At 46.8% G+C, this 25,803-nt stretch overlaps 2 protein-coding genes across 4 annotated transcripts; one reads left to right on the top strand and one right to left on the bottom strand.

Moving 5' to 3' along the window:
• The first annotated feature begins 465 nt into the window (after window positions 1-465).
• Window positions 466-6,399, top strand: CUNH1orf74 (chromosome unknown C1orf74 homolog). 2 transcript variants are annotated; one of them, XM_088016840.1, is made up of 3 exons: window positions 466-669; window positions 1,351-1,409; window positions 1,604-6,399. In XM_088016840.1, the coding sequence occupies exons 1-3, from the start codon at window positions 466-468 to the stop codon at window positions 2,235-2,237; spliced, it is 897 nt and encodes a 298-aa protein (XP_087872966.1). In that variant the 3' UTR covers window positions 2,238-6,399. The 2 variants fall into 2 exon arrangements, with proteins under 2 accessions (XP_087872966.1, XP_027981650.1); XM_028125849.2 differs by lacking the exon at window positions 466-669 and adding an exon at window positions 672-763 and having other exon boundaries at window positions 1,351-6,399.
• TRAF3IP3 (TRAF3 interacting protein 3) lies at window positions 2,724-25,785 on the bottom strand. 2 transcript variants are annotated; one of them, XM_028125846.1, is made up of 16 exons: window positions 25,539-25,785; window positions 21,557-21,960; window positions 19,628-19,772; window positions 19,440-19,503; window positions 19,156-19,180; window positions 18,860-18,889; window positions 18,672-18,767; window positions 11,988-12,059; window positions 9,606-9,746; window positions 9,344-9,481; window positions 8,023-8,158; window positions 7,383-7,445; window positions 5,873-5,932; window positions 4,652-4,788; window positions 3,582-3,695; window positions 2,724-2,964 (listed from the first exon to the last, which is right to left on the bottom strand). In XM_028125846.1, exons 2-16 carry the CDS (start codon window positions 21,899-21,901, stop codon window positions 2,872-2,874), a joined length of 1,659 nt encoding a protein of 552 aa, XP_027981647.1. In that variant the 5' UTR covers window positions 21,902-21,960; window positions 25,539-25,785; the 3' UTR covers window positions 2,724-2,871. The 2 variants fall into 2 exon arrangements, with proteins under 2 accessions (XP_027981647.1, XP_027981648.1); XM_028125847.1 differs by lacking the exon at window positions 7,383-7,445.
• Between the last annotated feature and the right edge of the window lie 18 nt (window positions 25,786-25,803).

Below are 25,803 nucleotides of genomic sequence, written 5' to 3'. Positions count from 1 at the left end.
CCTAGAAATATGCCTGGCACACATTTATTCCGAGTGAATAATGCTCATGCCCTTCACACCCTACTTAGAGATGACAAATCTTGGACAGGACAGCATTTGTGCACCCACCTCTAGGAATTCACCCTCTCAAACTCAGGATTTAGGCAGGTCAAAGTAAATAGACAACTAACTTTGTAAGGCCACTCACAGGTGAGGACACTCTGCAAAACATGTCGCTTGCCTCGAGATAAGCTTCATTTGGAGAAGAAAGCGCATTTTCCCAAACAAAGCACAGTTTTGCGCTGTGTCCCCTTCTCCGGCTTCCCCGACTTAGTAACATGACGGGAAGCTACGTGAGGGTAGCCGCAGCCTATTACTTTCCCAGATCCCGGCTTCCGTCTGGCCGGAAGGGGCGGGGCCGCAGGCCCCCACACTTCCGGCACAGCCTGGCGGGAGGTCCTAACGCGAGGCGCGCGAGCGGGCTGGATGACGTCACGGAAAGCGGCGGGAGGGCCGATGTTGGACATGCGCAGTAGGCCGGCTTCGCCCACCTGGATCGCGGCGCGTTGCAAAGGATTTCCAGTGTTGCGGCGGAGCGTACGGGCTTCGGCGTTTTTTCGGCAACCCACAGGAAGCGGGAAGACGCTTCTGAGCCCGCGAACCTACGGCGGAAGTGGAAGCAGAAAGTATGTGTGAGAGAGAGCCCTCTGACTCATTGAAAAAAATCACTATAATGTGCTCAGCACTGGGTGTGGGGATTGGAATGAGCGCCCATCTTCCGAAGGTCCGTAGATGTCGGCCAGAAGGGGAAGAAGGCGGGGCCGGCAAAAGTAAAATACAGCCCTCCTGCAGTTATACAGATTTTATTAATTACTTTTACGTCCCAGGGTGCAGTGGTTCTGAGTCCATATTCTAGTATATATTAATCAGATCGCTATTCTTACAGCTATTGGCGGTAAGATAAGGGAAAGTTGGCAGTGGAAAGAGGGCGTTTGGAACCTAGAATTCTGCCTCAGAAGGGCAGTTTTAGGTAAAATGCCCAGAATTTTGCCAAAGACGGCCCTGCCACTACTCTTCCCCAGAAAGTAGTTTACAACAGGTAAAATTTAGAAGAAATCAGAGAGAATGTAAACCTAGCCATAAGGCCTGAAAGACACATGAATTTGGGACTAATGGAGACTAAGTCAACCATAGAAATCAGGCAGCATTGTCAATCCCATCTCTGTCTGATCTGGGTTAGCATTTCAAAGCAGAGGGAGGGACAATAAGATCTTTGGAAGATGTTGTAAAACTTAGGGGAAGGCTGTTGGCAGATTTCCTGGTATGTCACTGACTGGTGTTAATAATCCCCTGCTACTGCTTTGTTTTTAGGCCCTTCCTCAAGTGTCTGGAGCTCAGAGATGCGGCCCAGGGGAGGGAACTGTAGCTAGGTCAGGAGGCCATGCTTGCTGTTGCTTCCAGATCCCATGTCAGCACCGAGTCCTCAGATGCTGGTGGCAGCGGCTCAGCAGACCCTGGGCATGGGAAAGAGACGGTGCCCACCCCGAACTGTCTGCCTTCACCTTGCTGGAGAGGTGCTGGCTGTGGCCCGGGGACTGAAGCCAGCTCTGCTCTATGATTGCAGTTGTGCAGGGGCATCAGAGCTCCAGAGCTATCTGGAGGAACTGCAGAGCCTGGGCTTCCTGACCCAGGGACTTCACATCCTTGAGATTGGAGAAAACAGCTTGATTGTCAGTCCTGAACACGTATGTCTGCACTTGGAGCAGGTGCTGCTTGGTACCATAGCCTTTGTGGATGTTTCTGGCTCCCAACCTCACCCTTCTATTTGCTCCCTGGACCAGCTTCAGGATTTGAAGGCCCTAGTGGCTGAGATCATCACGCATTTGCAAGGGCTGCAGAGGGACCTATCCCTGGCAGTCTCCTGCAGCAGACTTCGTTCCTCAGACTGGAATCTCTGTACTGTGTTTGGGATCCTCCTGGGCTATCCTGTTCCGTATACCTTTCATCTGAACCAGGGAGATGACAACTGCTTAGCCCTGACCCCACTCCGGGTGTTCACTGCCCGGATCTCATGGCTGTGTGGTCATCCCTCAGTCTTGCTCTATTCCTTTAGTGTGCCAGAGAGCTTGTTCCCAGCCCTGAGGGAGATTCTAAGTACTTGGGAGAAGGACCTTAGAACTCGATGTAGGACTCAGAATGACTTTGCTGACCTGAGCATCTCCTCTGAGATAGTCACGCTGCCAGCAGTGGCTCTCTGACTTTCACTCTTCTCTCATGTAGAAGGTACTCAGTAAATGATCAGCTGTAGCTCAGCGATGGCATCACAAGTACCAATTCAGAGCATCTTGAGAACACTAGGGAAAAATGCTGTTATCAGTTGTCTGCATCGCAGCGGGCATGGGAATAGTGGTGGTGGCATTGGTCGTATGTATTTGCCATTTCTATGCTAGGGAGTCCTCTTTGCTGAGATATCTGTTGATTTTTCACTGGAGAGGAGGTAGAAGAAAAGAGATTGTGGAGAAGGGTGGTGGAGGACAAGTATATACTCTTGTGTGGTAGCTGTAAATATACTTGCCCTCGTGGGTAGTGTCTGCCAGAAAGTAGAGGACTAGGTAGGTTTTACCGCATGTTTGTATACCACCAACTGAATTGGACTAGGGAGGAGACCAGGATGCCCAAATGTCTTATGTTTGTGATGTGACATGTCATTCAGGGGTACACTAAGAGTTCTGAGGAACAGAGACTGTTAGGTGAAGTTTGTTTATTTTACGGTAGGTTAAAAAAATAGAAATCTCAGGTGGGAAAACCCACACTTCAAAGTATGTCAATCTGCTGAGTTTTTTATTGAGTTTCTTGCTTCAGATTTTCACCCAAGCAGCTGTCACAAGTGATTCAGATCATCAGGCTGTCCTTGTTGGCCAGGAACACTGCCAGTGCTATAGCAATCACTACCATCAGCATCGAGAGCCATCGGCCACATTGCCTCTGTGAGGAGGGGGTGGGGGAGAGAAAGAGGCCATGGGTTGTTTGGAGAAGGTACAGGGAAAAATTACCTTCCTTCTTCCCATCCTAGCCCAGTGGAAAAACTTGGGTCAGTAAAGGAGAAAAAGCTTTCTATATCACTGTCTCACTTGGTCACTTCCTTTGGGATAAAACCACTTTACTGCTCGTCACTGGCCCCTAAGCCAGGATTACTGGCTTAGGGAACCATACCCAGCGAGGGCCAAATACTTAAGTACTGATAAGAATAATCAAGGATGAAAAATAACTCAGCAAAATTATATAATTCTCTATTCGTATTCCTTAGTACTTTTGCTCTCCTCACTCTTGCCACTAGCTCATAATAGGCTAAAAGAACACCACTTCATACTTTAGCTAATAGTAATTCCCTTTAGGCTCTAGAGTTCCATGAAAATTAGGCTTGGATGCATAAGCCAGTGTTTGCTGACACTTGCTATACCGTCAAGTATATAAACCAAGTTGAATGGAACAGGCTGGCCAGATGTTGGCACAGGCTGATAAACTTTTATCTGCAAGATTTGGCCAAAGGAGGAACCGTCCCACCATCATCCAGGGCGATACGGGAGAATTGACCCTCTTACTCTGGGAGGCGGCTGTTGGCTCTGGTTCAGCTCTTCTCGACAGTGCTGCAGCTTACGCAGGCAGGACAGATACTCGTCACTGAGGTTGTCTAACTCCGAATGCAGTTCTCTGCACTGGGGGGAGAATACCACCAATGTCATCACTACCATTTCCTTCTGGGACAGAGCGCAGGTCAGGGCGAGGGCCCTGTGTGAGTTACCCCTTCATTCGTTTGGAATTTTTACCACCATACTCCCTTCCCAGCCTTTCTCAGGGGTTTCAGTTTGCCTTTTGACTGTCTTACCTAGTTTGTCTGGAATGTGTTCATTTAAATGATTGATTATAATGCATATTATAATACTACATATTATACATGTCAGTGGTCTCACGTGATTATGAATGTGCAAGAGTTTTGTAAATGGGGGCACCAAAAAATGAAGTTCTTCTAGCACAAAAGACCTACGGGTGATCTTAATACAAGCATCTTCACCAGGATATAGTTGAGTTGCATGTGAATACTGGGGATATGTATGGTTCCGAGTCTGTAGATGGAAAGAGTTTTGTTATTTAAAAGACACTATATATATAAAGTTTTAAGATAACTCTAGGACAGAGTTTGAGGGGTTAATAATGTTTATTAAATGTGTTTGAGTTTAGGTTGACTTTACAAAAGGTAACTATTTGATAAAACCTTGGTATAAATGAAGAAGGGAAAAGATTGACAAATTATCCCACAAGCAAAGACATAAAGGCAGATGAATACCTGCTGGCATCCAGTCACGATTTAAACTTTGAAATCTTTGCTCTCTGGCTGCCTCCCAGCAGTTTTCCCTACCATTGTGGGATGATCCCGTCACTATCTTTTTTTTTTTTTTAAAGATTTTATTTATTTGACAGAGACATAGCAAAAGAGGGAACACAAGCAGGGGGAGTGGGAGAGGGAGAAACAGGCTCCCCGCTGAGCAGGAAGCCCGACGCAGGGCTCGATCCCAGGACCCTAGGAACATGACCTGAGCTGAAGGCAGATGCTTAACTACTGAGCCACCCAGGCACCCCGATCCCCTCACTATCTTGAGGGTCACCGTCTCACCTCCTTTTCCTTGGCCTGGAGCTGCAAAGTCTTCTTTTGCAGCTGGTCTCTGAAATCCCATTCTTTCTCCTTCCCTGTACCCTCAGGTTCCACTTCATTATGGGAGGGCTTTGGACTCCACACAGGCAAAGCCTGATCTAAAAAAGCAGCCAGATTCTCAGTGATGGTGAGGTCCATACCTCTGAGGGAGGGCCCTATCACTGAGAGAACCCTGGAGGGAGGGGAAGGGAGGAGAGGGAACAAGAGAGGACCTGTCCCTGACGAGACTGCATAGAGTAGAATTCTCTCACTTCCTCCCATTGGGACCCTGCTCAGTCTTGACACAGAGCTGGAAATCGAGCCACTTGCAGGCAAGGTTGGCATCTTACTTTTCTTCGTATCCCTAGTCCTGTTTAATGGCATATAGTTCTAGAGAATACTTAACTAATTCATTTTCTTTTGTGGTATTTCTAGTAGGTTTGCTGGTTGCTTCAATATAACTAACGCTTTCTCCCTTCAGGCCTCATTTCAGTCTTGAGAATGGCCGTCCTATCCTAGAATTCATCTTCCTGTGGTTAAAGGTGGCTTCTGAGCCACGTGGCAGTCTTAGTCTTGGTGAAGAGAGCACTGAACTAGGAGTCAGAAATTCTGGATTGTTGTCTTAGCTGTGTCCTTAATTCTTATGACCGTAGACTTTCATTTTCTTGCCCATTCAATGTGGGTATCATAATTCCTGCCTTATCTTTTACATAGTGATTGTGATGAGAAAACAAAAGACCACATGGAGTGCATAAGTGAGGAACTTCCCCCTTTAACCCCCATACATGATGAATTTTTCTCAGGGAGCTAAGGCAGCAGACTCTTGAGGGCTAAGAGTGAGGTGACTGTTGCATGCAACATGGTGTGGACTTGGGGAGTTGGGTGTGACTTGGAAAGTCAAATGTAAAAATTGACATTAAATCCTGAGTTCAAAATCAATTTATTGAAATGTTCAACACAGACATTGGTTTTCAGAGAGAGTAGAAATTCTTTTCACAGTTTATATACTTCTCAGGATAGGAGGCTAACTGGTTAAAGTTTCTCAAAGCCAATGATCAGTCCTTAAAACGCTCCCCTGGATCCCTGCCCTAACAGACTCTTAGAACTGCCTGGGACTCCAAGAGGTCATATAGTCCATCACCTGCTTCTAGGCAGGCAAGGAAAGACCACTAGCTTAAAATTTGTGGACGTAAATTTGCTGACCTTTCTTTGTTAAGAGTTTCTCCTGTTCTTGAAGCTGTAAGGATTGATTCTGGAGCAGACCTGTGGGAAAACACAAGGAACTTGTCTTTACTAGTGTATCTACTGCAAACAGTGTCTTTTCAGAACTTTGCTTCAAACCTTAATTATTTAAGATGTTCCCATCTGTTACTGGTTGAATTGTGTCCCTCCCCCCCAAACTCATAGGAAGTCCTAACCCCTAGTACCTCAGAATGTGACCTTATTTGGAGATAGGTTCTTTACAGAGGTAATCAAGTATTTTAGAACATTAGAGTGGGCCCTAATCTCATATGACTGGTGTCCTTATAAGAAGGGGAAATTTCAACACAGAGCTAGATAGAAGACATCTGAGGAAACATAGGGAGAAGAAAGCTATCTACAAGCCAAGGAAAGTGGCCTGGAACACATCCTGTCTTCAGAACCCTCAGAAGGAATCAGCCCTGCCCACACCTTGACCTTGGACTTGTATCCTCCAGAACAAAATAAATTTCTGTTTTTTAAGTCACCCAGTATGTGGTATTTTGTTAATGACTACATGGTCCTTGTATCTCTTCCTACCGTGTCTTTACCTTTAAGTCTCTGCTTAACCGTTACCTTAGAAGAACGACTTCCCCAGATGACCCTGTATGAAATAGCAACTGTTTTCCCTTTAACCTGCTTTATTTTTCTCCATGGCAGTTACTACTATCTGACACATAACTTAATTGTTCATAGAAGCTCCATACTTTATTGTAGAGCTAACTTAGAATGTAAGCTTCATTAGGGAAGGAGCTGTGTCAGTTCTGTTCAGCACTGTATCCTCAGTGTGTATATCTAAAGTGCCTGGCACTTGGAATAAATAGAAGCAATTTTTGAAGTGACTCCTTGCCCATTCAGCTCCTGCCCTATAGGTGCTCATAGTCTGCTGGTGGCTGCCTTACCCTTAATATTCATTGCATGAAACTTCTCTTGTTGAGGTGTCAGAGTTTAAGGTGGTGGGCACCCAGCAGAGCTATTAATCAAATCAGGTTCTCCTAGTAAGCAATTGCCTGCTTTTTAATGAAAAGTCCCTTTTCCTCTTGGCCTCAACAGGTAGTTTTGAAGTGGACTGAGGCATATGTAGTGTGAGCTGATTTTCTGAACCATTCCTAAAGACAGAAGTCTATAGGACATACTCATGTATGTAACGAATGTCAATATATAAAATAACTGCCTTAGAAAGCCCAATGTTTTTTAAAATATGAAAACCTGGGGGAAATGGCAGTTCTGGGGGAAATTTGGGTGGTTGTCATTGGCATGGAAGGAAAGAAGTAGAAAAAAAAGGGCTAATATTAACTTGTGAAGAGCTGTGTAAATGACCTCACTTTCCAAGAAGGTCTGAAAACATGCAGAGGTAGAGGATATCAAAGACCGGGCCCCAGACTCCTCCTTTGGATGCCTTTTGAGGGGCATAAGCCCCGGGAACACCAAAGAGCCAGCTGTGCTACTTCTGAGAATCTAGAAGGGAGCTTACTCTGCAGCTGCTGTACTTTGGCCACTAGGGCGAGTTTCTCTTCCTCTGACCTCTTAAGTTGATCTGAAAATGAAATAATGCAAGCTGAAATAGACGAACCTAAGACTTAATGAACCCAACACCCAAGAAGGGGAGTTAGTAGTAGGTGCTATCTCATCTATGGCCTCTGATGTGTGCCAAGTGGAAGTTCCTCTCTCTTCCCTTCGTGCCTGATCTGGAGCGGTAAACCAGATCCCAAGTACCTGGGATGTCATCGGCCTCAATATCAGGTTGAATCAAGAGTTGTATTTGCCCATGATTTGGTCATCTCGGCTGACACAGAGGCTGTGATGGGACACCTTCCCTGTGCCTTCTGTTTCAACTGACCTTTCCCTTTCAGATTAGAAATGCAGCCTTGCCACGTGTGACTGAAGTGGGAGCCGTGACCTGGCTCAGAGGGACTGGCTGGAAAAGCAAGCCAACACTACCAGAACCGCTAGCGCAGCACAATTCCTCTTCAGGCTTGGATGATTAAAGCAGCCCTGCCTTTCCCTCGAGGTAAAATGAAATCACAAACCAACCAAAGACTGAGGCCTTCTCCTCCACCCAGCTTCCTTTCTCAGCTTGCTCAGCCAGAGGCCTCCCAGGAGGAGAAGAGTACCTTGTAGGTGCTGGGTATCCAAGCTGTACAGGTCTCTGTCTCCCTGCAGGTGTTCAATCTTGGCCTGCAGTTCCTGGTGCTCATTCTCCAGAAGTCGCAGAGCCTGGTTCATCTGTAGGTCTCTACTGTCTGCTCCCTATAAGGAGGGGGGCCCGACACAGAAGCAGGTCAGGGCTGGGACGGAGGTTGGGAACAGATCCCATGGAAGAGGAAGGCTAGAATTTTAGAGCTAGAAGGAGTATTAGGGAAATTGAAACACTGGGATTTTTTGTTTCTTCCCTCTGTTCTATTCCTCACATTTAGTGCGTTAGACTTTTTGATATTTCACAAGGGACTCATTTGAGTCAGGCCCAAATTAAAGAATACCAAACCATCACTTTTTTAGGTGTCTTCACATTGTCTTTACTTCTTGTTCTAACACTGTCAGTTTTTTTTTTTTTTCCTTTGGTAGGGTCATTTTTTCTCAAAAAATTAAGGTTCAAAAGAAAAAGGCCTTCATGAGAGCATGTGGCTGTATTGTACGGGTCAGCTGGGTTCACTCCTTTGATAAGACTCACATGCGCTAGCCTATTAATTTGGCTACTCAGGTTCTTGCTTCAGGAAAATGATAGAGGTAAATTTTTGATGTGGGTCCTCAAAATTTCAAACCAAGTAAGTAAAATCTGTGAAGAGAAATAGCTAATATGTATGGGAGGCTTGTCTGTGCCAGGCATTGTGCTACGAGCTTTGTAATGGATTACCTCAATCCTACAACAATCCTATGATGTAGGTACTACTATTAGCCTCCTTTTGGAGATGGGGAAACTGAGGCTTAGGAGATTAGTTAGCTTTGACAAGGTAACACCAGTTGGAAATGATGGAAACCTTGAGAATGCCAAGGGTCTACATTAATTGCTTAAAAATCACATTGGCAGGATGTTAGTCAATATTCAACCTCTAAGTTAGTGATACTTGTTCCATGCCAGTAGTGGGCATTTCTGAGCTGAATGCTCTGCTGGGTTGGGGTGCAGAGAGTGGGTTGGAGTATGACAGTAGGCTGATGAATATTCCAGTCCAGCCCTTTGCATGTGGATGGTGTCGTTTGGTGAACACTTAGTTCATTTGCATGAGACATCCCTGCTGAACTCACAATTAGATTTCAGGGCCCAAACAGTGAGTTAGGTACAAAGTGGGCAGTAAGTGAGGAACTGAAAGCCAGATGCTCTCAGGCTGCCTTTGGAATCCCCAATCCCAGCGGCAGTTTCTGTCCTCCATGCTGTCACTGTCCCCATCCCATAAGCCCTGCCTTCTCTCCCCGTGTCGCCACCCCAGGGCCTGGTACCTGCAGTTTGGACTGAAGCACATGGAGTTGGCTCTCCAGCTCTCTATGCTGGGTTCCCAGTTTCCTCCAGTCCTCCTTCAGAGCTTTGTACTGGCTCCTCCACTCTTCACACTTCTGCTCGGCCAGAGCCAGGGACCGCTGAGGGGGTGGTCAGACAAGAGGAGGGTGCCTTGGGGGTTCCAGAGAGTTGTGCAGCTGGCTCCCATGCTGCCCAAAGCCACCCTGGGGTCCCAGCCCCAAGGATTACGCAGCCTCCCAGCACCTGTGTGCTCTGCAGTTGCTGCTCCGTGCTCATTTTCTCCTCCAGCACTTTCTGCAGTGACTCCTTGGCCTTCTGCTCATAGCTGTTTTTCTGGTCTTCCATCTCCAATAACACCTTTTTCATTCCCCAAGGCGAGTATTTCTGTAAATTTGATGCAATTCAACAAACACATATTGAGCTTCTGTGTCCCAACCCCTGAGCTGGGATACAGAAAGGAAAAGAGTTTTCTCCTTGCCCCAAGAGCAGAGATACCAGTAATCTGGTGGATCTTCTGCCAGGCTCAAGGTGGGGAGGGAGAGGGTCCCAGGTGATGAGGGAGGTAGGCGGGGTTAACACAGTGCTCTAGGCATATTGGGCATGCCCCAGGCCTTCCAAGGACACTTCAAATTCAACATTTCCAAAGCCAAGTCATCTTTCTCAACCTGTTCCTTTCACCCGGGCTTTTTATCTCAGTGACCGGCATCATCCATCATCACCCACTCAGTCTCCCAAGCCAGAGACCAGGGAGTCATCCTTGATTTCTCTCACTTTCTCCTAATCAGTTGTTCATGGAGCGTTGTCAAATCAACCTCTTTAACAGCTCATATCTGTCTCTTCTCCATACTTCCTGTTATCTCCTTAGTTCAGACTCCAGTAATACTATTATATGGGTCAATGCAATATTTTCTCTATCTTCAAGCCTTGAAGCTAGAGGGTACTTTCTGAAATGTAAATCTGATCATGTCACTCCCTGTTTAAATCTCTCAGTGACTAAGGATCAGGTCCAAATTCCTTGGCATGGCTCCTACTTATAAGCTCAGACTTTGATTCTATGCTACTTCCACCCAAGCTGAACTGTTTGCAGATCCCCTAAGCACTGTGCATTTTGGCCTTTGCCTTTGTCCATATAGCTTCTGCCTAGAGCATCATCACCTACCCTTTTCACCTGGTTAACTTCTACTCATGCTCAAGGTTCAGTCCAAGGATCATATAAATTCTGATAAATCTTGACCAGTCACCCCTATCCCCCAACTCATTATGGATTAGGTAGCTTTTCTTAGTGTTCACATAGTATCCTCTGTAAGTCTCTATCTTCCCACTCTATTGACTCATCTGTGTCCCTTATGGGATTGTAAACTCCTTCAGGGTAAAGAGCATTTTTTTTTTTTTAATTTTTGTATCTTCAGAGATCTGAGCAATCTCCAGTACTCCCAATGTTTTTAAATTCATACATTTGCTTTAAAGAAATTGTCTTGGCTTCAGGAATTAAGAAAAGAACAGCTTTGCAAGTTCACTTAGGGTCTTTCCTCCCCTATCCCTTTCATCTTTTTGCCCTTTGATTCTGGAGAAAGCAGGCAGATTTTACTGTCAACTCTGGGTTATCCCACTGAATAACAGTAGTCCAGATAATGCACATCTAAGGATCAATATGAAATTATTTCCATTTCGCTTTGGAATCATCTGAAAATTTGGATTTAAGTGTGAGTGGGTCTTATGTTCTTGGAATTTTCATTAGAAGCCAGATCCAGGAGCTACTGGCTGAGGTCATACATGGGTATACCCCAGTTAGCAGACTTACTCATGCTGGCCAGCTTTACCCCCCCACTGAAAATAAATAGACTGGCATTCTGGATTATATGTTGGTATTTTATGAGCATGGTTGGCATTATTTAGTTAAAACAGGCTGTACTAAAAAAATAAAAGTTGTGGATAAGCAAATCTGTATATAAACTCTGTTCCCCTATAAGACCTCAACTGTGTAGCCAGGTCCATCTTCTCTCCCTAACTCCACATGCTTCACCTCATTCTCTTATCTGACATCTCACCACTTTCAGAAATCCATCACTTTTCAAGTGTGAAGGCTGATTTCTTTCTATCTCTTTCTATCTCTTGATCTTAATTCAAGATCAAGCCAATCGAGAGTTTACTGAAGATGGATAACAAGGCCATAGAAAAGCCAAGAGTCATGGCCTTTTTTTACTTGCTCCCAGAGATTGCTACTAGACTAAAGTTGCCCACAGAATGGAAATCATTTTGTAGGACTTTATTATAATATCCAATTTATCTGTTCAAAGATTGGGACCTATGAAGGTCTATCTGGGTGGTGAGAATCTTTACCTAGGGCCTCTCCCTACAGTTCCAGGTATTCCTTAAATTCCCCTGGAGCTGGCAAAGTCCTTGATGCTGGGGTTCCTTCTCAGGGTGCAAAGGGAAGACCACCAGGAAAAAGGGAGAAGAGGGTGGGTTGGGGACCAAAGTGAAAATGGCATAGCCAGAACCAAGTGAGTAGGAATGGGTGCGTTCATCTCTATCAGGTATCATTTCTAGAGAGTAGGATCGAGGTTCAGGCATTCTCCTTCAATTCTAGATTTCTGGGCTAGAAGTGTCTTCCAGAATGCTTACCTGGGTACAGGTGTACAGCTGGTTTTCTAAAGATCTCAGTTTGCCTTTCAATTTGTCTTCGTTAAGCTGGCCCTAGAGCAAATGGGATGAGTTAATGAGTTTGGGCCAAAATATAGCATGCAGAGTTTTCTTCTGTTTTTCCAGCTTACTGCCTAGAACATGGTCTGTGCTCAAGCAGTGTTTGTGGAACTGAACTCTTTCAGGAGGTAGGGAGGAGGAAAGATGACAAAGGAGTAGAAGAGGATCTTTTCCTCTTTCTCTGGAATAGGAGAAGGAAGAATCAGACTGGCCCCAAGTCCTCTCTGTACCTCAAGGTTCTCTGTCCAGTGGTTCAGGATATCATAGTAGGAGTTCACTTGAAGGAAATCTTCTAAGCTCTCTTTTTCTTTCCTCCTTACCTCTCTCCCTTGTCTGTCTAGGCACTTCTATATTCCTCATCTCTTCTCAATTTTGTACATGGACCTTTACTTATAAAGTATAGGCCAGTAAGACTAAAGGAGTCTCCACATTCCCTTCCCTGTCATGGACTGAACTGTGTCCCCCCCATTCCTCTCCCCCTCAAGTTTATATGTTAACATCCTAACTCCCAGCACCTCAGAATGTGACTGTATTTGGAAATAAGGTCTTTAAAGAGATAATTAAGTTAAGGGGCACCTAGTGGCTCAGTCTGTTGAGTGTCCGGCTCTTGATTTTGGCTCAGGTCATGATCTTAGGGTTGTGGAATCAAGCCCAGTGTCAGGCTCCCTGCTCAACATGGAGTCAGCTTGAGATTCTCTTTCTCTCCCCTGCCCCCGGCACCGCTCTTTCTCTTTCCCTCTCTATTTTTTTTTAATCTTGTTTTTCTTTTTTTAAAGATTTTATTTATTTATCTGACAGAGAGAGACACAGCGAGAGAGGGAACACAAGCAGGGGGAGTGGGAGAGGGAGAAGCAGGCCTCCCGCGGGGCAGGGATCCCGATGCGGGGCTCGATCCCAGGACCCTGGGATCATGACCTGAGCCGAAGGCAGACACCCAACAACTAAGCCACCTAGGCGCCCCATCTCTTTCCCTCTCTTAAAAAAAAAAAAGATAATTAAGTTAAAATGAGGTCATTAGGGTGGGCTCTAATCCGATGTGACTGGTGTCATAAGAGAACAAAACACCACGTGAAGACAAAGGAGAAGACAGCCATCTGTAAGCCAGGGAGAGAGGCCTCAGGAGAAACCAACCCTGTCAACACCTTGATTTTAGACTTCTAGCTTCCAGAATTGTGAGAAAATAAATTTCTGTTTGGTTAAGCCACCCAGACTGTGGTATTTTGTTATAGCAGCCCTAACAAACTAATTCTTCCCCTCCTTGCCTCCCCCACCTTCCCTCAACACACACACACACATACTGGATTCAAGATGAGAGTGGGGCGCCTGGGTGGCTCAGTTGGTTGAGTACCTGCCATTCGGCTCATGTCATGATCTCGGGGTCCTGGGATCGAGCCCAGCATTGGGCTCCTTGCTCCTTGGGCTCCTTGCTCAGCGGGGAGTCTGCTTCTCCCTCTGCCTCTCCCCCTTCCCCTGCTCGTGCTCTCTTTCGTGCATACTCTCTCTCTCTCTCAAATAAATAAGTAAATAATCTTTAAAAAAAAAAAGATGAGAAATTCTTTAAGAAAGCAGGAAATGGAGGAGAGATAGCAAGGCAGGATGTGTGTGTGTGTGTGAGGAGTGGTGGTGGTGGTAAAAGGGCTTCCCAGAAAGCCACATTCTATGTATTCATAAGCAGGGTCGGTTTAATGCCATTTTGGACATTCCAAGAGAGACGGTAATCTCAAGAGTGAGGGTGGAGAAAGGCAGGCTGGAAGAGCCTTATCTGTTTCTCAGTTTTTCAGTCTTTCAGCTGAGTAGCTAACGACCTTCTTGCTGCTTTGTTCTTTCCTCCACCTGTAGTGGTCTCCCTTTTTCCCAGGGCAGGGTTTTGTTCTTCCAGTCCTGAGTCTGACTTAAGGTTGTGTATGTGAGGGCGTTGGGGAGAGGGGAGAGTGCCATCAATGAGAGCCGGTTTCCCAGAGGAAAGGCTGTGGGTCTCTAGCAAGAACTGATTTTCATATCCTTTCTCTGGCTTTTTCCAACCAGGCCCTTTGAGACACTTGTGAGGTTTACATATTACATTTCTCTCCAAGCCTGAGATGCCATATCCCCTTTCAGTCAGGTGGCTTGGGTGTTTGGAACCCTCATAATGTTTCTGGTCTACAATGGCCTGGGTGCAGAGGAGGGAACTCTGTCTTGAGGTCTGTCCCCTTCAATGAGTTTCAGGGCACCTGGGGGAGGCAGGAAGTGGTATCTCACAGCTCCTGTTTTGATCTTGTGTGGCTGATTCTTCTAACCCTGGGAGCCAGGGGGCACCCCCACCCTTTCTGCTTCCTGTATTACTCAGCTGGGCTTTGCAAAAGCAAAAAGCTTTGCCAAAAATAATTTTTCAAAGTGCCTCCTGCTATTAATGTTTTTCATAATGTCTCGTGTGAGAGCTGAGAGTCCAGGATTTGGCATCTCCAGTAGCCCCAGGGCTTTGGGACAGATAAAAGAGATGGACAAAGACTTTCATTGTTCTGGGTTTTGGACTAACTGGTAAAAGAGCTGCATTCCCCTGAGTGGCCTATTCACTATTAATCCATGGGTCCTGAAATCAACTCCTTCTGCACCCCCATTTCCTGGTTCAGATCTCTGCATTTTCCTTGTGCCTAAACTCTTGCTATGGCAGAATGTAATCAAACCCACTGAGTTTAAGGTTTATCTTGCTGTAGTTTGAGAAGAAAACAGACAAGCCCAAAGCAATATCCTTACATTTTTCCCCTGTCTCCTACCCTTTTTGGGTAGCTCCTTTCTCCTTCCTTATTGTGGTTTTAATCCAATATTTTGCCTCTCTCAAGTGTTTTTGTATTTTAGCTGTACCCCAGATTACTTTTCCATTCATGAGGCAATAGAAGACAGTTCAGGAGAGCCCCTTCAGTGGGGATGAAGGACCACCCAAGTCTGGGGCTTGAAAAAAATCTCTTGTCCACAGCTCCACCTTCCCAGACTCCCTGAGGCAGGGAAGAAAATTGTAGCCAAATTGTTGCAAATGGGGCATGTAGTTTCCTGGTCTGAGCCCCAGCCCCCATTAAGCCCAGTGGTACAGTATGTGGGAAGAAGCACTCTTTACAAGCCTACTGTGGACCTTTTTTTTGGCATTTGACCCCCGGGAGCCCAGGGCTCAGAGAGCACAGTACCCCCGGTTGGAAAAGGGAGCAAGATGGAGGCCATACACACCTGGTGCTGGTCTGAGGGCTTCAGCTCCGGCTTCTGCTTGGCTTTCCCCAGCCTCTGATCTGTTCTCCAGAAACACTATCACCTCACCCCATAAGCGCCAGCCCACAGCTCATCTCTGTTCTAGCAGAGGTTGCTTAGGGCTCGCAGCCAATCCCTCGCTGTGCTGTCATCTCAAGATCTCGTTTCCACTTTGCAGAACTTAAAACCCAAGTGTGCTCTGCTCCTGTTTTGTATTGCCCAACACTGACAGCTTGCTTTCACTACTGCCCAACTTGTTTCTGCTCTGAAGGTTGGACCCAGCCCTGGAGTTTCAACAGTGCCCCAGGCGCCATCCCCTCCATTAGGCCCAGAGTCAGCTTTGAGGTGGAGGCAATGGAGGGAGCTCATTCTTGGGGTTCTCACAGAGTTTGTGGTGAGCTTCCCTGCATGTGAAGTTAGAGATTCGAATCACAGGGGCCAAATGGAAAAAATAAAGGCCTGAACTGGGCTGAATGTCAGTCCCTATTTTGGTCACATTCTTCCAATTAGTTTTCCCAATACCACAGTCTGGGGCTGTCCTTCCATTGAAGTTGAGGCTTCCATGGCAGGGGTGGAGGGTTGGATAATTTTGTTTTGGGGGAAGCAAGAACTCTTAACTGAAAAATCTGACTATTTTTGTGAAAAACAGGAAGCTGGGGGGTTGGTGGGGAGGAGGAAGAAAAGAAGGGTGAGTATAGGGAGGGGCGGGAAGAAGGGAGGGAGAAAACCACAGCCAGAGGGACTTCCGCTCGCGTGGGCACTGCGGAGTCAAACTGTCTTCAGAGGTGACCTTGGAAATGTCTCCCGTTCCCGCCAAGCTTGCCATGACTTGAGCCCTGAGTGTGCCTTACCTGGGATGTTACCGCAGGCCACTTACACACCCACCCAAAGCCACAGTCCTCATTGTTGTCAGAGATAATTTCAAAACACAGATGTGATCATTCATTTTCGACTCACTTCCGCAACTGTTTTAGTGTGCGTGCTGCCAGAGCGCTATTGACGGAGCTCCTTGGGAGGATGGGCCAAACGTTGCTAAGTATACGACTTCAAACTCAAATACAGTATCCTCCCATTGCTCCCCTGCTGATAGCCTGGAGCAGTGTTTCTGAGGATAGCATGTATTCTCATGGATCTGTGATACATATGCCTTTCATTTAGGAAAGAGTCTCTATGTTACTTAAGTTTGAGATCCTCTATCCAATAGAACAAGTTTAAGCTTCATAATTCCAGAGACCCTTCCTGGTCTTACTTTTGGAACTCCTCTGCCACAATCACTTCATTTCAGCCAAACTCTGCTACACCCAATTGTTCGTGACACAGAGGCCTGTAATCATTCTGATTCCTTTACCTTAAACACCCTTTCCTTTCTGTTTTTTCTTCCCCCTCATCATTCCTACCGCTGTAACTGGTAAACGACTTATCCTTCCCGACCCAGCTCAAGTGGTCCCTCTTCTTTGGAGCCTACTCCGTTCCACTTCAGGCAGAATAATTGTTTCCTTCTCTTTCCTCTGCGTCCCATTTTAGAAACCACTGTTACAGCTTTATCACGCTGCATGCGGGTTATTTACTACATGTCTCTCTCTTCCTGGTTGATATGTGAGCTCCTCAAGAGCAAGAGCCCTACTTCTTTTTGCCCCTGTAGCACGGGGCTCCACACATAGCTGAAACTTATCAAATGTCTGCTGAATAAATGAGTGAGATGATCTCAAATTAGTTCAGCACCGGAAACCACTTGGCATGCACAGCTGTCTGTCCCAGGCTCCTGCTCTGCTGACGAAAACAACTTCCTTGACAATCAGGAGCCCTGAACATAGACACTGAATCCCAGTACAATGACATGTGAGGAAGGAAGACTGAGCTGAGGAAGTCTCTTCTACATCACCGTAAACTTCTTGGTCTTGTTCCAGACCCTCCCAGCCCATCTCTCTGTCTAAATACAAGCCATCTATACCGCGGGATTAGATGTTCATGAAGGCCTGCGAGGTTGTGCGTTCTCTTTGTATGGGGTGCTCTTTGCTCCAATGGTAGTAGCTGCCTGAATAGCATAGTTTAGGGGGCTTCACCGTGGGGTCCGAGGACACCTGGGAGTCCCTGAGGCCCTTTTACAAGTTCTATGAGGCCTTTCCTTTCCCAGCTATGTATCTGTGTGAGGCTGGATTTTCCTTCATATGCTTCAATCAAAACAATGTATTACAACGGATGGAAATATGAGAATCTAGCTGTCTTCTGTTCAGACTTTAGAAAGATTTGCCATAGTGTAAAAGAGTGCTACACCCCTCACTATTTTTTTGGAAAAATAGACTTATTTTTCATAAAAATATGTATTTTAGGTTCACGTGTAATGGGTTTACTATTGTTATTTTAAAATTTATACACATTTTAAGATTCCCGTTTTCGTTTCTAATATGGCAAATCCTAATGCGGTAAATATAAAAAGTTCTTTGGAGTTTTCAATAAACTTTTTTAAGAGGATGAAGCAGTTGAGATTAAAAAGTTGGAAACCCATTATGTTAGACTATATCACGCCTCTAGGTCTTTGCCTGTGCTATATCCCCACCCTAGAATATAGTTCCTGCTTCCATATTAGTCTGGAAAATAATTATGTAATTATAAATATTTCCCTGGTTCTCCTCTTCTCTGAGTCATTCCTTCCTTCTTCGGTACTATTATATCCTGAAAACATTTCTCTTATTTCATTTCTCATATCTCTGCATTGTTTAGGCATCGATCTCCCTGACAAAACCACAAGCTCTCTAAAAGCAGGAACCCTGACTAATTAATCTCATGATTTCCAGGGCTCAATGCAAAGAACATGATCTATGAATATTTGTGGAATGAATGGACTAAAATAAGGAGGTCTGGATTTTAGTTCCAGTTCTGCCTCTAACTAGCAATGTGACTTTGGGCAAGTCACTTGACCTCTCTAACACTCAGTTTCCTCATTGGTGAAATAAGAAAACTTAGACTACATGATCTCTAAAATCCTTTCTCACTTTGACATTGATGTCAAAGCTGAATAGTAGGTGCATGATGGCTTCCAGTTAATAGTGGAGTGAATCCCATACAAAAAAAAGTTGACATTTACCACAGTCAGTAATAGCAAATGTATTGGGATCTTCCTTCTTTTCTTCCAACAAATTGAGAAATGGGAATTCTTGCCAGTTTTGGTTCTGGGTCTTCCCTGGGTGTGGAGCAGTATGACCCCAGCTAATGACTCTGGATTTAGCTGAGTTTTCCCATATATTTACTGTGACATGTCTGACGTCTAGGTCTTAGCACCTCCTACCTCACCTCTTCAGTAGTGAGAAAACCCCTTCTTTTGCTGGGATAGTATGCAAAGAAGAATAGAAGCCCACGAGCTTTGTTCAAACAAAGATTTCATTCCCTTACCTTCCAAGAGCTGTCAGAGGCCCTTATTAGAGTGGACAGTAGGTCTTGGAGAATCACCATTTTCTGTTTTAGAACCAGCTCCCTTTGTAGGGCCTCCTGGGGGGCAAAATGCAAGAAGGTACGATTAACCTGGAGGAGGAGGGAGTGGATGGGGAAGGAACCGAGAGGAGAGTTCACATGTTACTTACTTTGAGGTACTCCGAAAGCTGGATGATTTCCTAGAGAGAAAGAAAAAAGATATTCAAGAAGACTCTGGGTCCCCTGAAATCCTGGAACACAGAACCATAGCCAGGACTAGGTTGTGTCCGGTAAATTTTCTTCCTTGGCTCAGACAGAGTTCCTCCAGGTCCCCGTGTCTGTGCTCGTCCAGGAAGAAGGTGCCCCTCCATTTCAGCTGTGTTTACCATGGAATTCCAGAATGTCAGAGCTTGGAGGAGCTGAGGTACCATCTGAGTCAACCTCTTCAAAGTCAGGATTTTCTTACCTTATCTAGAACTGCAACTCCATAACTGGGAAGAGAAGAAATAAAAACAGAAATGACAATGGATCAGAGAAACAAGCACACCAGGAGATGGTAGGTCGTTTCCTTCTCTGATCTCTTCTGAAAAGCCAGAAGGGTGGGTCAGGTGTTCCTTTCTCTGTTAATGTGGACATGGAAGTTCACTGTGTTCCTTCTCCACATATGGGGTGAGGGTTCAAGCAAAGCTTAGAAGAGAGGAATGGATGGTACGTAAGGAAGCTGGGGGCAGGAACATGGAAGGTACTCACTTGGTTTGCTGACTGGCATCATTCTTAATTGTTGGCTGGGCTGTTTTTGCCTTTGTCTGAGTGCCTGAGTGATAGAGGATAAGAGGATTCAGAACCCATGGAAGAGGAAGTGGGAAGAGACAGGAACTGTCCACTACCAGCAAGCTGAGCCTGCAGGCCCCAGTGAGTGAGGGAGGCTCTGCTCTTACCACGGTGCTGTTGGGGTGGCTTTTTGGTGGGAGAGTCCTTTGGTGAAAGGTCCCTGGCCTGGAAGGGGCGGTCAGCCAGATCCCTCCGGGTGCCTGAGGGAGGATGATGCTGGGTTGGAAAGACCTCAGAGCTGGTCCCTGACACCTGGAAAGCAAGTGGGGGATGCTGAAAGCCTAGAGCCTCTTAGAGCATGATTCTCCAGCTGACTGCAGAGAGATGAACCAGTGATCAAATTTCTGGTCCAGAAAACCAAAGTACCATTCATACCTTGAAAACTCCTGCCCTCCCTCGTCCTGGCTGGTGGGAATGGTCCTTCCCAGGCCAGGCAAAGGGGGAGCTGGGCTTGTCTCTCCTGACTTTCTCTAGAATCCCTGGTCTAACTTGTTTGGTTTCAGCCCCTCACACAGCCATCATGGTGCTGTGGAGAAAGGACTGGTCTGAGAGTGAGGGCGTCTGGGGTCAGACCCTGCCTTTTCTATGAGGTCTCAGTCTCCTGTCCATGTCATGAGTCTGTGTGACATGGATGGTCTCTGAGGTCCCTTCCATATCCGAGAGGTGGCTTCCTTCCTCTCAGTGATGGCTGGAATACTGCTGAGGTTTTGTGTGACGAGCATGTAGAGCAGGGTTGTGTAGGGAGGGGTGTAGTAGCAGTTGTCACCATCTAGTCCGCTCTTTTTTTAATATATTTTCTTCATACATACTCAAAAATTCTACGGTTGTAACAGAACACCAAAAGGCGAAGGAATGCCTGTGGTAGCCAATCATGCAGACTGACTTGATCTCAGTAAAACTTCAATAACTGATAGGCTTAGATGAAGTTCTTTAGTTAAATGCATTTTTGTTCTTTTTCTCCTTAAAAAAAATTTTTTTTAAACCAAAAGCATTCAGAAACCTTCTTGCCATAGAAAGTACACAGTTGGTTTTATTTCACAATCGGGCTCAAGGATCGTTTTTCTGAACAGCACCTTCTATTGTGGATGACAGATCCACTAGTTAAGAAGCCCAGATTGAACTTCTAGGCTGGGTATGGAACCAGGCCAGGTACTTCTAGGGAATACAGTGGACCCATCCCCACTGTCCACAGGCTCACAACATGGATAGGAAGACAGAGATGGTTTGCTGGCTTAGATCATCTCAGCACACCCTAATTTATGCCAGCACTGCTTCTTCCCAGGCCAGAACGATGGGTTCTCTAAGTATTATTACACAATCTTAGAGGATTTATAACCTCATTAGGACCACAGAGAGCAGAGGTGGCCTAGAGAAGCCAGGAAAAGCTTACTGGACCAGATAAAACCTTCGCTGAATGAATCTAGTACAAATGGAATGGTCCAAATAAAAGAGAAAAGGTAGGTGGGTACAATAGCCTCACAGAAGAGAAGAGGATTGTGTCTATGTGTGTGTGTGTGTGTCTGTGTGTGTGTCTGTGTGTGTCTGTGTGTGTGTGTGTCTCTGTATGTGTGTCTGTGTGTGTGTGTCTGTGTGTGTGTCTGTGTCTCTGTGTGTGTCTGTGTGTCTGTGTGTTTTTCTGTGTGTGTGTCTGTGTGTGTGTGTGTTCCCGAGAGGGGGCACCAAGAAGATGGGCCTGTGTACCTGGCATACAGTAAGCACTCCATAAATATTTGTTGAATGGTGTATGTATAGACTGCCCAAATTTGAACTGATAACTAGGAATTAGCAAAGGAATTGTTTAAAAAATTTTTTTCTTCCTTAAAAAGCAAGTGCAAAACAAAAAAAATAGCTAAACAAACAAACAAAAACCCAAACAACAAAAATCTCTGAATGAGTTTGAGTGGCTAAGGAAGGAGACTATATTACTAAGGAAGCAAGAACTTAATTTAAATTGCTTTTTAGTGAGTCTGAGCCCACTCACGTGCCATTGTACCTCTGCCCCTGTCCAGAGCAGTGTGTCCCCTGACATGACCCACCTGCTGTTGGGGGGAGGAGATCCTGTGGGCCCAAGACAAGGGTTTCTTGAGGTCAGGTGGCTGGCCTGGCCTCCTAGAGGGACCTTGTTCCTTGGCCCTGGGGCTCTGGGCCTTGCCTTTCTCCTCCACCTCCAAGTTTCTCCTCCTGAAGAACTCCTGTTGCCGTGCTCTCTGGAGCTGCTCTCTCTGCTGGATCCTCAGTGCCTTCCCCACCAGGCGGCAAGTGGTTACATTGGGGCGGCAGCGGCGGCTCTCACGGGTCTCTTGCCGGCGCTCACATTTGGCCTCATAGCTCTCAGCCCACCGGGCCAAGCCAGCGGAAGGCCTGGGGTCTGGGCCGATCATGATGACCTCCTGAGCACCTGTTGTGCTTGGCTTCCAGTTCCTGGAATAGCTGCCTGGGTCTGCCAAATGCCAGGAGGGAGGAGAAGGGGAGGGGTCAGGAGATGGGCAGAAAAATGACTGTCTCCCTGGACCAGGGGGCAGAAATAGCACACTGTCCCATACATGTGGGTTGAAAACTGATGAGGTGATGGTGTTGAACTGGGAGTCAGGACTCCTGGGTCCAGGGTCTATACTAACTTTTGCTTTCCTCTGGCCTATGTTTCCCCCTCTGCAAAGTGGAAAGATCTCTTTGGCTACCGCTTCTTCCTTGACTTTCCTTGACCTCACCCTGCCTCTAAGTCAGGGGAACCTGAGAAATAATTGATGAAAATCATCATGACCATATAGCCTTTTGGATGGCAGATAAGGATGTGTTCATTTTCCGGAGACTTCTAGAGAACCAGGTAAATTGGCTCCCTGTTCTCCAATCTAAAAGGAAAGCCAGCATCTTTACTGCTCTCTTGGCCCAAGTTGATGCTAAGATAGGTGAGTGATTCTTCTCAAGGCCTGGAAGGATAACCAGACCTCCCAAATTGGGGCCAGTCCCGTGACCATCACACACTGCTGTCTTCTTAGTCCTTAGTAACTAGCTTCTGAGTCTGGTCCTGGGCATGGTTTAGGAGGGAAACCTCACGCTAACTCCTCTAGTCATGGAATCCTGACATTGGCCTATTGGTTTCCACTCCTGGCCCAGGACTGGGCTCTCATCCTCAGGAGCACATCAACTCAAACCAGTATTGGCTGAGGACCTGCCGTCTGCCCAGTGTTGACCGAAACCCATTGCAGAGCTTCCAGCTCAATAACTCTCCAAGCTGAAGGTTCCATGCTTTAGAATCTCCTCCCTGTTAGGGCTAAGTATGCTGCCAGGTCTGTTCTCCTTAGCACAGAGATTGTGCCATCAAAACCAGCAACCACACAAATGATACCTCAATAAGGCTATTATAAACAAAAATGAAACAAATGAAAACAGTCACCACAAGTCCCCAGGGAACCAGGCTTGGTGTACAAGCCATACTTGCTGCCTCTTTACACGGTCTTACGTGCTATTCTTAGAACCCCCGACTCTAACCTCTTCTTCCTTCTCTGTGCACCCCCCTCTCTCTCCCACTCTCCCTCACCTACCTTCTGCAAATTTGTTTATTCTCCTAGAACTCTCTGGTAGCTTGGCTGAATTGGGGCTGGACTTGGCTGAGCCAGATTCTGAGCACTGGAAATTCTCGGCCCTGCTTCCACTGATCACTGGAGTCAAGCCCAGTGGATGATGAAGGAAGAGGGACTCCCCCTTCCAGCTTCTGCTTCTCCTCTCTGTTCTACAATGTCATTACCCACCACCTGGGGAATCCAGTTCCTGGATAGGTCAGAGAGGGCATTTCAGCTTCACTGACCAGCAGGCAATTGGCAGCTCTGGCCCCTTGAGTTTATTTATAGGCCAAACAGACTCAACAGGTAGCAGCCTCTCTGTCCTTTCCTTGGAAATTTTCTGCCCATCTGGCTCAGCCCAGAATTCTCTGCAGGATTCTTACTCTGTCTCTGATCATACCACTCATTCCCTGGGGTCAGTCATGGGTGGGGCTGTCTCACTCCAGGAGAGGGGTCTTGTAAGGTCAAGCCAGGCATGCTCTCAAATGCCTGACGCACAAGGCGTGGAGGGGCATACTCTGGTCTTGGGCAGTGCAGACCCCAGGCGGAACTATGAAGTTGTAAATGCTTTTCTCTCATCTCATCCCTGGGTAGCTTTCCCCTTTCTTTAGGCTTTTCTCCTCATTCCTACTCTGTAGGGTTCCCTGATTTCCCACCTGCCACTTCTGTTATTTAAAAACAGAACAGGATCTAAAAGGCCCATTCATATTGAATTATAAATGACTGAATGGAGGAGACTCAGGATTATGTACAGGTGAGCTCCATGTCTAGAATCTACCCTTGTAGTAGCTTAAGCTACAGCCCCTGGCTCTTCTGCCTTGATGGGGGAGGCAGAGAGCCCTGGCTCCCGGCTCTGTCATCTATGACCTCTGTGCTTTCGGACAAGCTATTAAACATCTCTAGGTCTTAGTTTTTTTCATTTACAAAATGGGACCTCAGCTGTGTGCTGTAGGTTATGAGAATTAAAGAAAAAAAAAAAGGCCCATTAAGCGTCTGGCACATACCACACAATAAACGTTAGCTTTTTACAATACTGAACTAGGATTATTACCCCCGTCTTGCTTATCTTGGCTCTTAAAGACTTGGCACTGTAAGACCAAGGCCTCCAGCTAGACTAGCCCCCCAGGATCAAGAATGCCTCATCCTTCTGTCCTCCACCCTCTTCTCTTTGAAGGGGCTGCTGTTTATTACATGTGGGTTGAAATCATATTTACTGCTCTGGTTCATCTGACCTCTGGGTGTGGGCTATGATGATAAAGGACTTCTCTGTGATCTGGACACAATTAGGCCCAGCAGAAAGGCAAAGAAGAGGTGGGGTGAAGAATCGGTGTCCAGCCTGTCTGCATCCCACCATTAAAACATGGGCCGCTGGGTCCCCTCCCTGTTTGGCTCCAGGGAATCTGAGGGCTTTGTAGAGGAGGCAAAGCCTGTGATTATGGAGAATCCTCCTACCTTCCTGCCGGGAGGAGCCAGAGCCCGAGATAAGGTCCCCTTAGACCCTGCCAGGCCACAGCCGCCAGGGCACTAGACCCCAGACACATGGGGCAGCCTCGCTCTGCTTCCTGAGGGGCAGACCCTGGGACCTGTTACCCAAGCAGGGACTCGCAGTACAGAGGCTCCTTACAGAAGGGAGCATTCCCAGACCCCCACCCCCCAACCCCACCCCCGTAGGATTAGGTGCACACAGCTGAGTGGCGTCCCATCCAGCTTTCAAGGATGTCTTGACCGGTCTGATTTGCTTAAACACAAGAAGCCATGTGGGATGGCTGACTGACAGGGATGGGCTGCAGACGAATAGGGAACTGGTCCCTGTGTGGTTCAAAGAGAGGTCACTGGACCACTGCCCAGGCTTTCTGGCATCTGGCAGAAAGTGGCAGGGCCTATGTGGAGCTTGGGGAGGAGGTGATACAGGCGCAGGGCGTCCTGTCACAGGGAGAGGTCAGGGTGTGGCCCCCACCTGACAGTGGTTTGTTGCTGCCTTTCCAAGTGGGTTCCTGCTTCCTGCCTGTTGTGTGCAGCAGATGGCTTCCCGCAGAGGTCGGGCCATCCGATGCAGAGCTCCCAGTGTGAGCTGAGGGGAGAAGGGCCTGCACCTAAGCTGTGGAAAGGCAGCTTGTTGTTTTTGGGACTCCTGCTTTGAAGGCAACCGTAAAAAGTCATTTAATTCATGCCCATCACTGGGTAGCTGGGACCCTAACTCGTCTGATTCACTCCTAATGTACTCTAATGGACGGAGCAGAGGAGCCAGCGAAGCTGCGCCCCTGGGCCGTGGCTAGTGCCTCCAGGAAGCAGCACAGGATGCTTTCTTGCTTACCCCACCCCCAACACTCTTAAATTGATGCACCTGCTTCTGTGTCTCCCCCTCGAGCCTAGAGAAGCTGGGATGACAGATCATCTTCCCCACCCCAGAGTCGGAGGTGCCTAACCTGGACACAAAAGCATCCTCCTCCTCAGTTACCTTGGGTCCCAGGCTCCAAACCAAGCAGCTCAGGAAAGCATTCCAGCTCCTGGGCAGATCTTGGCTCTGGTCTCAGATGGGGCAGGACAGCAGCTGAGTAAAGTGCAAGCTCTCAATCCATGGTCCTGGGCCCCCTTAGCATTTCCCTTCTTCGTACTTTCTTTTTGCACAGCAACCTTGCTGAAACAGGAAACAGACAAAGCCACAGTGCTTGCTCACCCCAGTTCCTCTCTCTTGCTCTCGGGCGCAATCTGAGTGGGCCTCT

This window comes from Eumetopias jubatus, unplaced genomic scaffold (assembly GCF_037043125.1).
Source record: "Eumetopias jubatus isolate StellerSeaLion01/CBP00866 unplaced genomic scaffold, mEumJub1_p1.0 scaffold_12, whole genome shotgun sequence".
NCBI classification, from domain to species: domain Eukaryota; kingdom Metazoa; phylum Chordata; class Mammalia; order Carnivora; family Otariidae; genus Eumetopias; species Eumetopias jubatus.
Note: the sequence above shows the minus strand (reverse complement) of the source record. Positions and strands in the feature narration are given on the sequence as shown.